Consider the following 16,717-nt stretch of genomic DNA (forward strand, 5'->3'; position numbering starts at 1 on the left):
AAATTGCCACATGCACAAAATTTGCAACACATGCAAAAGTTGCCTCACACAAAACTTGCACATACTCAAAAGGCACCAGATATAAAACTCACCACGCGCAAAACTCGCCATGCGCAAAACTTGCTGCACACAACTTGCTACACTAACCTGTCACATGCAACTCGACACACAAAAAGTTGCTACACACGTTGCCACACAAAACTCATCTCACAAAAGTCGCTACATGCATGTCGCCACACACAACTCAACACACACAACTTGACAAACGAAACTCGCCCTAAAACACACACAAGTCTGGTATTCGCCTTCAAAAATAAAAATCTGATTAATAAGCAGACAAACTACAAGAGCAACAAATGTACCATATAGGAAATACGGCAGCTGTCAGTCACATGACCTGTCTATTATGTGTATGTGTGAGCTAATATATACTGCTAGGGGGAGGGCTTCCTGTTGGCTGGGGATTTATCAGGCTGCCAATTTATCTTACAAATACTGAGGTAAAAATACTGAGCAAATAACGTGTTAACGAGGTCTAATACAGGAGATCACACAGGTATATACTATATACAGGGGAGATGACATACAGGTACATACTATATACAGGAGGAGATGACATACAGGTATATACTATATACAGGAGGAGATGACACACAGGTATATACTATATACAGGAGCAGATTACCTACAGGTATATACTATATACAGGAGGAGATGACATACAGGTATATGCTATATATAGAAGATGACATACAGGTATATACTATATACAGGAGGAGATGACACACAGATATATACTATATACAGGGGAGATGACACACAGGTATATACTTTATACAGGAGGAGATGACATACAGGTATATACTATATATAGGAGGAGATTACATACAGGTATATACTATATATAGGAGGAGATGACATACAGGTATATACTAAATACAGGGGAGATGACACACAGTAGGTTTATACTATATACAGGGGAGATGACATACAGGTATATACTATATACAGGAGATGACATACAGGTGTATACTATATATAAGGGAGATGACAAACATGTATATACTGAGGTGAAAATAAGAGGTGTGAGGTGAAAATGAAAAAGTGTGAGTGCAAAATGAGAGGAGTGAGGGAAAATAGTGTAGTGATCGGAAAATGACAGATGTGAGGTCGAACTGACAAGTGTTAGGCGGGAATGAGAGGAGTGAGGGAGAAAATGAGAGGTGTGAGGGAGAAAATGAGAGATGTGAGGGGGAAAATTAAAGATGTGATTGGGAAAATGAGAGGCGTGATGGGAAAATAAGAGAAGTGACGTGCTATAACTAACCACAGATATTTACTATGCCCAGGCAATGCCGGGCTCTTCAGCTAGTCTACTATATAAAGCTGAATGTGTGTATGTGTGTGTGTGTATGTTTGTGTGTGTGTATGTCCGGGATTGGCATCTGCACCGTCGCAGCTACAGCCACAAAATTTTGCACACTCACACGTCTGGACCCCGAGAGCGTCATAGGCTATATTGTGAGGCGAAATTTTAACCCCACGCGTTCCAATTCACCAAACAATTTTGCCCCTATCTACATAATGGGGAAAAAGTAAAATGAAAAGTGTTGGAGGCGTCGCAGCTACAGCCACAAAATTTTGCACAGTCACACGTCTGGACCCTGAGAGCGTCATAGACTATGTTGTGAGGTGAAATTTTAACTCCACACTTTCCAATTCACCAAACTATTTTTCCCCTATCTACATAATGGGGAAAAGTGAAAGGAAAAGTGTTGGAGGCAAATTGACAGCTGCCAGATGTGAACAAGGGGGACTTAAAGAATGAGAGCGATGGCGCAAAAGAGTATATACCGTACAGTTGCTAAGGTGGAGCCCCGACATGGGATACTCACCACACATGGGGATATGAACACACACACAAAATGCGCCACACACTACCACGTGCTTGAACACATATACCACCCTCAGCACACATTTCACCACACATACACCAACCTCGCCACATAAAAGTCGAAACACAAAAGTCGCCGCGCAAAACTCGCCACATGCAAAAACTAGGCTCACGCAAAACTCGCCACAAGTGGAAAACTCGCCACACGCAAAACTTGCACACGCGGAAAAATTGCCACATGCACAAAATTTGCAACACATGCAAAAGTTGCCTCACACAAAACTTGCACATACTCAAAAGGCACCAGACATAAAACTCACCACGTGCAAAACTCGCCATGCGCAAAACTTGCTGCACACAACTTGCTACACTAACCTGTTACATGCAACTCGACACACAAAAAGTTGCTACACGCATGTTGCCACACACAACTCAACACACACAACTTGACAAACGAAACTCACCCTAAAACACACACAAGCCTGGTATTAGCCTTCAAAAATAAAAATCTGATTAATAAGCAGACAAACTACAAGAGCAACAAATGTACCATATAGGAAATACAGCAGCTGTCAGTCACATGACCTGTCTATTATGTGTATGTGTGAGCTAATATATACTGCCAGGGGGAGGGCTTTCTGTTGGCTGGGGATTTATCAAGCTGCCAATTTATCTTACAAATACTGAGGTAAAAATACTGAGCAAATAACGTGTTAACGAGGTCTAATACAGGAGATCACACAGGTATATACTATATACAGGGGAGATGACACACAGATATATACTATATACAGGAGAGATAACACACAGGTATATACTATATAGAGGAGGAGATGACATACAGGTACATACTATATACAGGAGGAGATGACATACAGGTATATACTAAATACAGGAGGAGATGACACACAGGTATATACTATATACAGGAGCAGATTACCTACAGGTATATACTATATACAGGAGGAGATGACATACAGGTATATGCTATATATATAGAAGATGACATACAGGTATCTATATATATAATTGTCTAAGGGTTTTTCCGTCTGTCTGTCTGTCTTTCTGTCTGTCTGTCTGTCTGTCCTGGAAATCCCGGCTCTCTGATTGGTCGAGGCCGCCAGGCCTCGACCAATCAGAGACCGGCACAGCATCGACGTACAAATCCCGCGTCTCTGAATCAGCAACGGGCACAGTGACGATGATGTCATAAAGGACGTAGAAATCACGCATCTGATTGGTCGAGGCCGCTAGGCCTCGACCAATCAGCAACGGGCACAACGACGATGATGTCATAAAGGAATGTAGACATCTCACGTTTCTGATTCAGCGACGGGCACAGTATCGACGTAGATGTCATAATGGTTGCCATGGCGGCGATGATGTCATAAAGGTTGCCTCGACCAATCAGCGACGGGCACAGTGTGCCGCGAATTCTGGAATCATCATTGTCCATATACTACGGGGACATGCATATTCTAGAATACCCGATGCGTTAGAATCAGGCCACAATCTAGTATACTATATACAGGAGGAGATGACATACAGGTATATACTATATATAGAAGGAGATGACATACAGGTATATATTATATACAGGGGAGATGACACACAGCAGGTATATACTATATACAGGGGAGATGACATACAGGTATATACTATATACAGGAGATGACATACACGTCTATACTATATATAAGGGAGATGACAAACATGTATATACTGAGGTGAAAATGAGAGGTATGAGGTGAAAATGAAAAGGTGTGAGTGCAAAATGAGAGGAGTGAGGGAAAATAGTGTAGTGATCGGAAAATGACAGATGTGAGGTCGAAATGACAAGTGTTAGGGGGGAATGAGAGGAGTGAGGGAGAAAATGAGAGGTGTGAGGGAGAAAATGAGAGATGTGAGGGGGTAAATGAGAGGCGTGATGGGAAAATAAGAGAAGTGACGTGCTATAACTAACCACAGATATTTACTATGCCCAGGCAACGCCGGGCTCTTCAGCTAGTATATATATATATATATTTGTTTGATATATTTTTCAACTTACAGTTAGTATATAGAGGCTGCCGGAATGGCTTTCCTTTGGCATACACAATTTCTCCAATAATTAGATTAAGACCAAGCACAGGGAACATTGTTGATGCTATGAAGTTCTCTGAGAAACCAGGTTCTCTCATTGTAACATTCGCTATGCTATGGTTTGCTGGAAGACATGCACTGTGGATGAGAAAAGTAGTGATTATTATACTTTTGTGTTGTCACGTGACTTTATTAATCTTATTTAAGTCTAAGTCTGTTTTATACTTAGACAACCCCCTTCTCATTCCTGTTGTTTGGTCCATTTAAAATGAAAACACTCAGTCACATCCAGTGCCAACACCATTCTGGCAGAGTTGGTACTTGCATTCCTACCGCTCATGTAAGGTTGTTGCCTCACATGAGTCCTGTGCATGATCAACGCTAGCATCACTGATGCTGCATTCGGAGAAATCTAACATCAAGGAGAAAAATAAGAAAAAAATAGGAGCGCACTTACCCTAGTGTGGTATGCATCATTTTATTTAGACATAAAAAGTGGACAGCAGGGAGGGGCAGGATCTGCCATGGACAACGGCCGTTTCGTGCGTGCTGGCACTTCAACGGGTCCTAATGGTGAATGAACTGAAGGAGTGTTATATGGACCGGATCTAGTCCTAAACTCCACCCCTCTATTGCTCAAACAACAAATAATAATGTGAGAATTAAAAACAACATGCTATTAAAAACAATGAACTTAGAACACATTCTAGGGAACCAGATATCGATTGAAGATGAATACATTAACAGTTTACAAAAACACGGTCATGTCGACCTTTTCATTGAAACCAGATGGTCCTGCCGCATTAGTGCGTATGATCCACCTGGCTTCTCTACGTAGCAAAAGCCGGCACAAATCCCCTCCGCCCTCCGGCAGTGAGACGCGCTCCAAACCCGCAAACCTCAAAGATTGAACATCTCCCGCATGGTGAGTCCGTACATGATCTATCAATCTAGGGGCACCCTTTCCTGTTTTTATAGAGTTAAAATGTTCTCTGATACGGACAAACAGGGGGCGAATAGTTTTGCCGATGTAAAAACCTCGGCATGAACAAAACAGAATATATACAACATGGGAAGTTCTACACGATATAAAATCTCGTACTCTGTGCTGCATATGTCCAGCTCTCACTGGATCTCCTGTATAGTGATATTTACAAAAATTACAACTTCCACATTTGAAATTACCTGTGGGTACACTATCAGTGAGCCAATTATTTCTATCAGTTGTAAAACGGTTCCTGACTACTAGATCTCTGATATTTTTGCTCCGACGACTGGCAAAAAGGGGACCTCTTTTCACAACTTCTTTAAGGTCACTATCCTGACTTAGGATCTGCCAATTTTTGCGTATAACTGATCTAATATGATTATCAAGCGGTCCGAACTTGAAACTGAAGATAAACTTTTTTTCATGTTTTTTCTTATGGGACATAACAACATTAGTAGCTTTTGCTTTATCATACGCATTATTAAGAACTGATAGAGGATATCCTCGTTTTTTAAAACGATTAATTAAATCCGCTGACTGCCGCTCAAATCCTTCAGGGTCATTGTTAATTCTTTTAACCCTTAAGATTTGGCTAAAGGGAAGAGAACGTTTCACATAAGGGGGATGGGCACTGTTGAAGTGTAATAGTGAGTTGGACGCTGATGGTTTTCGATACACCTCTGTGATCAAACCTTTACTGTTTATATGCAATTTGACGTCTAAAAAGACTAAATTAGTACCTCCAAATTGCGAGGTGAACCGCATATTCATGGTGTTGGATGTCCCCAAGTGCTCAACGAAATCGTTGAAAGCATCTTGGTGTCCATCCCACACCATGAATATGTCATCCACATATCTAGCATAAAGCTTGATATGTTGGAGGAAGGGATTACTTGAGGAATAAATATACTCCTCTTCAAACCTGGCAAGAAAGAGGTTTGCCAGGGTACATGCGACGGGGGTACCCATCGCGGTACCGACCGTCTGCATGTACCACTGGCCATCAAATTGAAAAGCATTATGCTTTAGAATGAATGAAAGTCCCTCACAAACAAAGTCAACAGTGTCCTGCCCAGTAGGCGTATTTTGCAAAATACATTTGATTGTCTCCACTCCCAATGTTTGTGGTATACGAGTATACAGGCTTTCGATGTCGATAGATGTCAAAGAATACGAATCATGCCATTCAAAATCCTTCAGAATTTGTAAAAAAGCCCCTGTATCTTTTATGTAGGAAGGAACATCCAACAAGAGAGGGCGTAATAGCCAGTCAATGTATGAAGAGAGCGGCTCAGTCAGAGAGCCCACCCCTGACACGATAGGACGGCCAGGGGGGGCTACTGCTGACTTGTGCAGTTTAGGTATGTGATACCAATGGGGACGCCTTGGAAATTTAGGATAAAGTTTTTCAGCTTGCTTAGATGAAAATACCCTTTTTTCTACAAATTTTCTCAAAAGAGAATGTAACGAATTTTTAAATTTTATAGTAGGGTCTCCTTTAAGTTTTACGTACGTATCCTCATCAGACAACTGTCTTAGAGCTTCTATTTTATAGTAGTCCCTCGATAGTAACACCACGTTACCTCCCTTATCTGCATTACGGACAATTACGTCTGACCAGCTTTGTATTTCAGTTAGAGCCTGTTTCTCTTTTGTTAGAAGATTATCTGAGGGTCGCTCGTATATTAAGGCCTCTATATCTCTCAATACCTGCATCTGAAAAATATCCACAACGTTTCCTGGGGATATGGGGGGCATATACGTGGACTTGTTACCCCCAATAAAAGGTTGAACTACCATATCCTCCTCAATTCTTGACCGTGGAACGGTATACAACGAATCAATGAGGTCTCGTGTCTCCTCCCGTACTTCGTCAAAAGGGTCCTAAGTGACAAAAAAGCCAAGGGGGCCCACGTGACAGGGTGACTCTCCCGGGAAAATTTCCCGGGGGACTAAATTGTATTTAGCTGTGGAAAAAGATTTATGTAAATGAATTTTGCGTGTCGCCTTAAATAAATCGATCTTAAAGTCTACTATATCAAACCGTTCTGGAATACAAAAATTGAGTCCCTTAGTGAGAACAGATATATGCATGTCATTCAGTATTCGAGGAGTAAGGTTGACCACTGCTATTTCATCGGTTTCCACGAAACTTGTCGTCTTTTTCTGGCGTTTCCTTCTGCCATTTCTCCTACTCCCTCGGCGCGTCCTGCGTCTAAAGGGGACACACCTGAGGTAGTTGCTTGTTGTGGAGGCGTTATACTTGTGGATGCGGCAGAATCTTCCGCTGCACTCGAATCAGAGTCTGTGGTGAGATAATCTCTTTTATTTTTATTTCTTTTGAACTGGGATTTATTCCATCCTTGTCCTTTGTTTTGATTCCACTCGGAGCAAAAATATCAGAGATCTAGTAGTCAGGAACCGTTTTACAACTGATAGAAATAATTGGCTCACTGATAGTGTACCCACAGGTAATTTCAAATGTGGAAGTTGTAATTTTTGTAAATATCACTATACAGGAGATCCAGTGAGAGTTGGACATATGCAGCACAGAGTACGAGATTTTATATCGTGTAGAACTTCCCATGTTGTATATATTCTGTTTTGTTCATGCCGAGGTTTTTACATCGGCAAAACTATTCGCCCCCTGTTTGTCCGTATCAGAGAACATTTTAACTCTATAAAAACAGGAAAGGGTGCCCCTAGATTGATAGATCATGTACGGACTCACCATGCGGGAGATGTTCAATCTTTGAGGTTTGCGGGTTTGGAGCGCGTCTCACTGCCGGAGGGCGGAGGGGATTTGTGCCGGCTTTTGCTACGTAGAGAAGCCAGGTGGATCATACGCACTAATGCGGCAGGACCATCTGGTTTCAATGAAAAGGTCGACATGTCCGTGTTTTTGTAAACTGTTAATGTATTCATCTTCAATCGATATCTGGTTCCCTAGAATGTGTTCTAAGTTCATTGTTTTTAATAGCATGTTGTTTTTAATTCTCACATTATTATTTGTTGTTTGAGCAATAGAGGGGTGGAGTTTAGGACTAGATCCGGTCCATATAACACTCCTTCAGTTCATTCACCATTAGGACCCGTTGAAGTGCCAGCACGCACGAAACGGCCGTTGTCCATGGCAGATCCTGCCCCTCCCTGCTGTCCACTTTTTATGTCTAAATAAAATGATGCATACCACACTAGGGTAAGTGCGCTCCTATTTTTTTCTTATTTTTCTATTTTGGACTTTGCATTTGTTTCTGGAAGCTGCACCCCTGTTGTTGTGGATAATACATATAGCCCTTAATTCCTGTCGGGTGATAAACTTTGTGGATTACTATATCAGCTGTGCGGCTTTATATGTGCGTTCTGTGTTTCTTGGATTTAACATCAAGGAGAAGGCAGAAAGCAGCCGCAGCCCTAACTAACTGTTAATGTAAAATACGTCTGATAGCTTGGACAGAGATGTGAGCGCTGATTGAGAACTCACATGATGTATCAATCTTACAGTGGTCCCAGGAACATGAGTACCAACACCATTGGAATAACACCGCCTCAGGAAGTGAGTATAGGTGTTACTTATTATAATTATGCCAAATATGAGGAATGAGAATGGGTTCTAGGTAGTGGACAACCCTTTTAATATATAGCATCAGCTGAAACCCAGTATAAAAATATATATGCATTAAAATCTCAAGTATTTATTGATCATAACAGTTTATCAGCAATTTCCAGTTGAGAAATCAAGTGTGCTCAAAGGAACATTTTTAAGGCCTTTAAAATATACACCTGATGACAGCAAAAGATAGATGGCAAACATTTTCATTATAGTCTATGGCAGTTACAGTCGGGAAAAAAGTATTTAGTCAGCCACCAATTGTGCAAGTTCTCTTAAAACTTAAAAAGAGGAGAGAGGCCTGTAGTTGACATCATAGGTAGACCACAACTATGAGAGTCAAAAAGAGAAAATCATCTTGTCGGATTTGGCAAGATTTATTTTGCAAATTATGATGGGAAATAAGTATTTGGTCATTGTTCTGTCCATCCTAATGAAGGACAGGGTTTCGTATCATGCATTAAAGTTTGGTACCATAGTGTTGGTTTGTTGTGTTATAGCACCACCCAGTGGTGGTTAAAATTATTACCTGTGTTTTTTAGGAATAATTAGAATGTTGCATTGTGGGATTGCACCAAGGCATTTTGGGATGAGGAACCTCCATTTTCTCTCTCTGTTCTTCCTGGACACACGTGTTCTTCTGTTGTGTTGGAACTACCTCACTTACTTGCCATCCCGCTTAAGTGTTGTACAGAATGTGATTAACTGTATAGCAGTCTGTACACAGGAAATGTGATTACCAAGGACTTAGTGTATGTAGTTATTTGTAGAAGTTGCATCATCCTGTATACTTTTCTATTCATTGTAAAGTGTCAGCTGTGCTGTTATTTGGCTCAATACTTATACATACCATTTGTATTCTTATAGTTTTACCGCATTTCAATACCTGTTACCAATAAACAAGTTAGACTACAGAAAAACAGTCTGCTTATTTGGAAGACAGAAGTGGTTTATGCTGTATGTTGGATCACACACCGTATCAACGTGTATGAAGACAGAACAGTCATTAACAAAAGTTCATCTCAATATTTTGTTATATATCCTTTCTTGGCTATTACAGTGGTTAAACGTTTTCTATAAGTCTTCACAAGGTTGGTACACACACTGTTGGTAGTATGTTGGCTCATTCTTCCATGCAGATCTCCTTTAGAGCAGTGATGTATTGGGCCTGTTGCTGGGTAACACAGACTTTCAACTCCCTCCAAAGATTTTCTATGGGGTTGAGATCTGGAGACTGGTTAGGACACTCCAGGACTTTCATATGCTTTTTATGAAGCCACTCATTTGTTGCCCTGGAGGTGTGCATGGGAATATTATCATTCTGGAAGACCCATCCACGTTTCATCTTCAATGCCCTTGCTGATGGAAGGAGGTTTGCACTCAAAATCTCAAGACCATGGCTCCGTTCATTCTTTCATATACACGGATCAGTCATCCTGATCCCTTTGCAGAAAAACAGCCCCAAAGCATGATGTTGCCACCCCGATGTTTCACAGTAGGTATGCTGTTCTCTGGATGCAATTCAGCATTCTGTGAACTCCCAACACGACGAGTTTTGTTTCTACCAAACAGTTCTACTTTGGTTTCATCAGACCATATGACATTCTCCCAATACTCTTATGGATAATCCAAATGCTCTCTAGAAAACTTCAAACGGGCCTGGACATGTACCGGCTTAAGCAGGGGGACACGTCTGGCACTTCAGGATCTGAGTCCCTGGCGGCGTAGTGTGTTACTGATGGTAGACTTTGTAACGGTGATCCCAGCTCTATGCACATCATTCACTAGGTCCCAGCGTGTGGTTCTGGGATTTTTGCTCACCGTTCTTGTAATCATTTTGACCCCATGGGGTGAGATCTTGCGTGGAGCCCCAGGTCGAGTGAGATTATCAGCGGTCTTGTAAGTCTTCCATTTTCTTATTGTTTCCATAGTTGATTTCATCACACTAAGCAACAACAATGGTGTTTGTAAAATGAGAAATTGCTGGTCAAATTTTAACCCTTATAACTCCCTAACAAAAAAAAATTTGGTTCCAAAATTATGCTGATGTAAGGTAAGGCTGGTTTCACATTTTTTTTTGTTTTTTTGCGTTTTTGCGGTAAAAAACGCAAAAAAAGCATGCTTTTTTCCCTATATTTAACATTAAAAATGCATGCGTTTTTGCATGCGTTTTGACGCATTTTTGCAACGCATGCGTTTTTTCTCTGCATGCGTTGTGTTACAGAAATGCAACATGTAGTAATTTTTGCAGCGTTTTTTTTGCCGCAAAAAAACACATGCGTTTTTTTGCGGCAAAAAAACATATTGATGTCTATGTAAATGTATGCGTTTTTAAGCACATGCGTTTGTATGCGTTTTTATAGAAAAACACAAGAAAACACCCTAACACAAACCCTAACACAAACCCTAACACAAACCCCAAGGGTTAGGGTTAGGATCCCTAGGGTTAGGGTTAGGGTTAGGATCCCTAGGGTTAGGGTTAGGGTTCGGGCTAGGGTTAGGGTTAGAGTTTGGGTTAGAGTTTGTGTTAGGGTTAGGGTTAGAGTTTGGGTTAGGGTTAGGGTTTGTGTTAGAGTTTGGGTTAGGGTTAGGGTTAGAGTTTGGGTTCGGGTTAGGGTTAGAGTTTGTGTTTTAGGGTTAGGGTTAGAGTTTGGGTTTTAGGGTTAGGGTTAGAGTTTGTGTTAGGGTTAGAGTTTGGGTTCGGGTTAGGGTTAGGGTTAGAGTTTGTGTTTTAGGGTTAGGGTTAGAGTTTGGGTTTTAGGGTTAGGGTTAGGGTTAGAGTTTGTGTTTTAGGGTTAGGGTTAGTGTTAGAGTTTGTGTTTTAGGGTTAGGATCCCTAGGGTTACTAGGGATCCTAACCCTAACCCTAGGTATTTCTGTTTATAGTGGGTTTTCTAGTTGATTTTGATGATTGGCAGCAGTCACACACTTCTCATCATGCGTTTCAAAAACGCAAACGCAGGAAAAAACGCGTCAAAATGCCGCGTTTGCGTTAAAACATGCAAAAACGCATGCACCTAAAAAACGTTTAAACGCGTTTTTGCACCAAATGCATTTAAATGCGTTTGCGTTAAAAACGCTGCAGATCAAAATGCAAGTGTGAAACCAGCCTTAAGTAGACATGTGGGAAATGCTACTTATTAAGCATTTTGTGTGACATATCTCTGTGATTTAAGGGCATAAAAAGTCAAAGTTTGAAAATTGTGAAATTTTCAAAATTTTCACCAAATTTCTGTTTTTTTCACAAATATTCGCATGTAATATTAAATTAATTTTACCACTATCATGAAGTACAATATGTCTCAGGAAAACATTCTCAGAATTATCAGGATCCATTGAAGCATTCCAGAGTTATAACCTCATAAAGGGACAGTGGTCAGAATTGTAAAAATTGGCCCGGTCATTAACGTGCAAACCACCCTTGGGGGTTAAGGGGTTAAAGAAGAACTTACAGGTCTGTGAGAGCCAGAAATCTTTGGTGTTTTTAGGTGACCAAATACTTATTTTACATCATAATTTGCAAAATAAATCTTGCCAAATCAGACAAGGTGATTTTCTGGATTTGTATTCTCATTTTGACTCTTATAGTTGTCGTCTACCTATGATGTCAATTACAGGCCTCTCTCATCTTTTTAAGTGGGAGAACTTGCACAATTGGTGGCTGACTAAATACTATTTTCCCCACTGTACATACAGTGGCTTGGGAAAGTATTCACCCCCTTGGCATTTTTCATGTTTTGCGACCTCACAACCTGGAATTTCACTGTTTTTTTGGTGGATTTGAATCAGTTCTTCTAAACAACATGCCTACAAATGTGAACATATGCTTTTCTATTTATTGTAAAGCAAACAATGAATAGAACAAAATAACTGAAAATTTCAATGTGCATAACTATTTATCCCCCTAAAGTCAGTACTTTGTAGAGCCTCCTTTTGCAGCAATTACAGCACAAGTTGCTATGGATAAGTCTCTATGAGCTTTCCACATCTTGACACTGGAATTTTTGTCCATTCCTCAATGCAAAACTGTTGCAACTTCTTTAAGTTAAATGGTTTCCTATGGTGAACAGCAATCTTCAAGTCTGACTACAAATACTCATTTGTACTAAGATCTTGGCATTCACTAAGCCACTACAACACATTTACACATTTGCCTTTAAAACACTTGAATGTTGCTATAGCGATATGCTTTGGGTCATTGTCTTGTTGAAAGGTGAACCTCCATTCCCAGTCTCAAATCACTTACAGATTGAAGCAGGATTTGCTCAAGAATATCACTCTATTTTGCAGAATCCATATTCTGCTCAACTGGGACCATTTTTACTTTTTCTTCTGCCAAAAAAACATCCCCACAGCATGATGCTGCCATCACCATATTTCACTGTGGGGATGGTGTTCAATTTTGTTATTATCTGACCACAGCACCTTTCTCCATACATTTGAGAAGTCTCCTATATGTTGTTTGGCAAACTTAAAACGAGCCTAAACATTTTTGTGTGTAAGTGGTGCCTATTGCTTAATAACGTTGACCGTGTGACTCTTAGATTGCACACAGGTGGACTTGTTTTCACTAAGCATTTGACTTATGAAGATAATTGCACCAGAAATATTTAGAGGCTTCATCGCATGCGTATGCGCGTGTCTATTTTTAGCTATTTGATGCCATAAATTATATTTATGCCAATTTTTTTCTCACTTGAATTCAACAGCATAGAATATTTAGTGCTGATGCATCACATAAAAATCGGATTGCAAAGATATTTAAACACAGGTTGTAATGTAGCAAAATAGCTAAAAAAAAGCTAAGGGGGTGAATAATTTTGAAAGCCACTGTAAATAGCCAATCCTGCAGAACTAGGCTATTTTCATGACTGTCATAAGCTTTTAACATCAGGAAGTGTTACTATTAGGGTATGTTTCCATGTGCAGGAAACGCTGTGTGTTTTACGCTGCATAGAGCCGCAGCGTCAGACACGCAGCGTCCAAATGTTACAGCATAGTGGAGGGGATTGAATGAAATTCCATCTCCACTATGCATGGTAAAACGCACGCTGCGGCGATGCAAGGTATAGCACAGGGCCCTATGGTGGGGTGCGATGATCCCGGATGTGTGCTATGAACACATCCGGCATCATAGCATCCTAGAAAGGGGGCGGAGCTTACCGCAGAGCTGGTTTGCCACTCCGACGATACCGCCGGCCATCCTGACCATGGACACATACCCTTAGTAAAGAGCGAGTGTGCGCAGATAAGGTGTTATCCAAGCACACTCATGTGCTAATAGAGTATCTTCAGTGTGCTCGAAAACTATGTTCGAGATGTCATGGCTGCACATCTCACGGCAACAACACAAACAGGCAATCCCTGATTGTGTTGCGGCAGTCAAATAGTTGGGAGACATACAGCCACAGTGACTTGAACATACTTTTCGAGCACACCAAAGATACTCTATTAGTCCATGAGGGGGCTCAGATAACACCTTATCTGAGCATGCTCACTCAATCCTAATTGTTAAATCTCCAAAGAATAGGAAAAGTGGCTGCACAGAATCAAGAGACCTAGTGTGTGTATCCTAAGGGTATGTTTCCACGTTCAGGAAACGTTGCGTGTTTGACGCTGCATAGAGACACAGAGTCAAACACGCAGCGTCCAGATGTTACAGAATAGTGGAGGGGATTTTATGATATCCCGTCTCCACTACATGCATCCGGCGGCCCTGCGATTCCGGACATGCGGCGCGTCTTTTTAGATCGCAGCATGTCAGTTTACCTTGTGGTGACGCCGCAAGGTAAAACACAGGGCCCTATGTGTGGGGTGCGATGATTCCGGATGTGAGCAATGCACACATCCGGCATCATCTAAATAATTAGATCAGAGACACATATACGTCCTCTTAAGGACAGACAAAACTCCCACTAGTACATATACAATTAGAAAAAGGAGTCAGAAGCTGCCAATTAGGTCAATAAAATTGTTTCCAACATTTATTAAATATCAACATAATATACAAACTAAAATAAACAACTAGTACAGAATATATAGTCCATATAGGGTTACTGTGTGAAGGGTACAGGTAACAGATTCACGTACCACACCAAAATGTCATAGGACTTAAGGTCCCAGGTTCAGAGCACAAGTATACCATAGTAGAGATAGGACACTTGTGAATCTCACTGTTTTACTCAGAATGTGCACTCAACTCCGATTGTGCAGATCCATAAAAAGGTATGTAGAGCTTGAAAATAAAGGACCAATGCAGTAATAAGGTAATCTAAAAACACATATACTACCTTAAAAAAAATATTTTAATGACAAAAGTGTGTAAACATAACCGGCAAATTATTTAAAGGGAACCTGTCACAAGGTTTGTCCCATATGAGATAAGATCAGTATCTTTCAGCCAGATATACAGCATTCTAATATGCTGTATGTATGCCCCCAATCCAGTCTGCAAGACAAGAAATAGGCCTTTTATAACACTAGAGGGCATTCAGATCCAATGGGCATAGATGGTCATGGTCCTGTGCTTCACTTCTTGTGTTTCCATCCTTCGACTCTGCTTCGTGTGAATGACGTGTGCTACTTCATCCACACAGTGTCCCCTGACATCGCTCTCCTTTGCAGGCATACTTCTCTGCCCTGTTGAGGGCAGAACCAAGTACAGCAGTGCACATGCACTAGGAAAGGTAAAAACCACAGCGCATGTGCACTACCCTACTTTACTCTGCAGAGAATTACACCTGTGCAGTACCGATATGCCGAAGATACAATGTGGATGACATACAGTGGGTACGGAAAGTATTCAGACTGTCATGATCCAGGTCGGAGTTTACTTTGTTTCTCCTGCTCTGGCTTGGTCATGGTGGGGTTAACTATTTCTGCCTCTCTTTGATTTGGGTGTGGCTATTTGCTATTTCTTGGTGCTCTTGCTGGCAGCTTGTGTCAGTGATAGTTTTGGGCTTGCTGGGACTGCTACCTGTGAAACCCCTGTGCTCCTTTTGCCTCTGACCTCCCTTACCTGTACCTGATCTGTCTCCTGTACCTGACCTAGATTGACTCTGGTGTGTATCCCTTCCATTTGTGACTTGGCTAAAACTCTGACTTCGTCTCCTGTTTTCCGTCTTTTTTACCATACATCAGTTTGGCTTTTTGACCTTTTGGCTTACTCTGACTCCATTCTCTGTCTCACGTCTCTGATACCTTGGCTCCTGGCTGGTTCGGACCCTCGGCTTGTATTTTTGACCACGAGTTCTGTTTTCCCCTTTAAACTATACGCTTACCGACTGTTACTGACTTGGCTCATTTTGACCACTCTTTATCGCCACCTTGTGGTGCAGTGCAGCGTGCACTGGGCTGCGGTGCGGCAAGTGTGACCTCTTTTTTCTGTCACCCACTCTCCCTCGTGGAGTCTGCACATACCTGCATTGATGCAGCGTGACACAGACCACTTTACCTTTTTCACTCTTTGCAGCCATTTGGCAATTTCAAAAAAGTTCATTTTTTTTCTCATTAATGTACACTCTGCACCCCATCTTGACTGAAAAAGAAACAGAAATGTAGAAACTTTTGCAAATTTATAAAAAAAATTAAAACTGAAATATCAAATGGTCATAAGTATTCAGACCCTTTGCTCAGTATTGAGTAGAAGCATCCTTTTGAGCTAGTACAGCCATGTGTCTTCCTGGGAATGATGCAACAAGTTTTGTATACCTGGATTAGGGAATACTCTGCCATTATTCCTTGCAGGTCCTCGTTAGTTCTTTCAGGTTGGATGGTGAAAGTTGGTGGACTGTCATCTTCACGTCTCTCCGGTGATGCTCAATTGGATTTAGGTCAAGGCTCTGGCTGGGCCAGTCAAGAATGGTCACAGAGTTGTTCTCAAGCCACTCCTTTGTTATTTTAGCTGTGTGCTTTGGGTCATTGTCTTGTTTGAAGGTGAACCTTTGACCAAGTCTGAGGTCCAGAACATTCTGGAAGAGGTTTTCATCCTGGATATCTCTGTACTTGTACGCATTCATATTTCCTTCAATGACAACCAGTCGTCCTGTCCCTGCAGCTGAAGCATGATGCTGCCGCCACCATGTTTCACTGTTGGAATTGTACTGGGCAGGTGATGAGCAGTGCCTGATTTTCTCCACACATG

The 16,717-nt window shown here is 41.3% G+C and overlaps 1 protein-coding gene across 1 annotated transcript in view; it reads right to left on the reverse strand.

Annotated features, from left to right (window-relative positions):
- LOC138638117 (probable cation-transporting ATPase 13A4) overlaps window positions 1-16,717 on the reverse strand; it is a 627,752-nt gene that overhangs the window by 66,835 nt on the left and 544,200 nt on the right. Inside the window, exon 27 of the mRNA XM_069727139.1 lies at window positions 3,945-4,114. Within this exon, the coding sequence (XP_069583240.1) occupies window positions 3,945-4,114 (170 nt within the window). The remainder of the gene's footprint in view (window positions 1-3,944; window positions 4,115-16,717) is intronic.

This window comes from Ranitomeya imitator, chromosome 5 (genome assembly GCF_032444005.1).
Source record: "Ranitomeya imitator isolate aRanImi1 chromosome 5, aRanImi1.pri, whole genome shotgun sequence".
Lineage (NCBI taxonomy): Eukaryota > Metazoa > Chordata > Amphibia > Anura > Dendrobatidae > Ranitomeya > Ranitomeya imitator.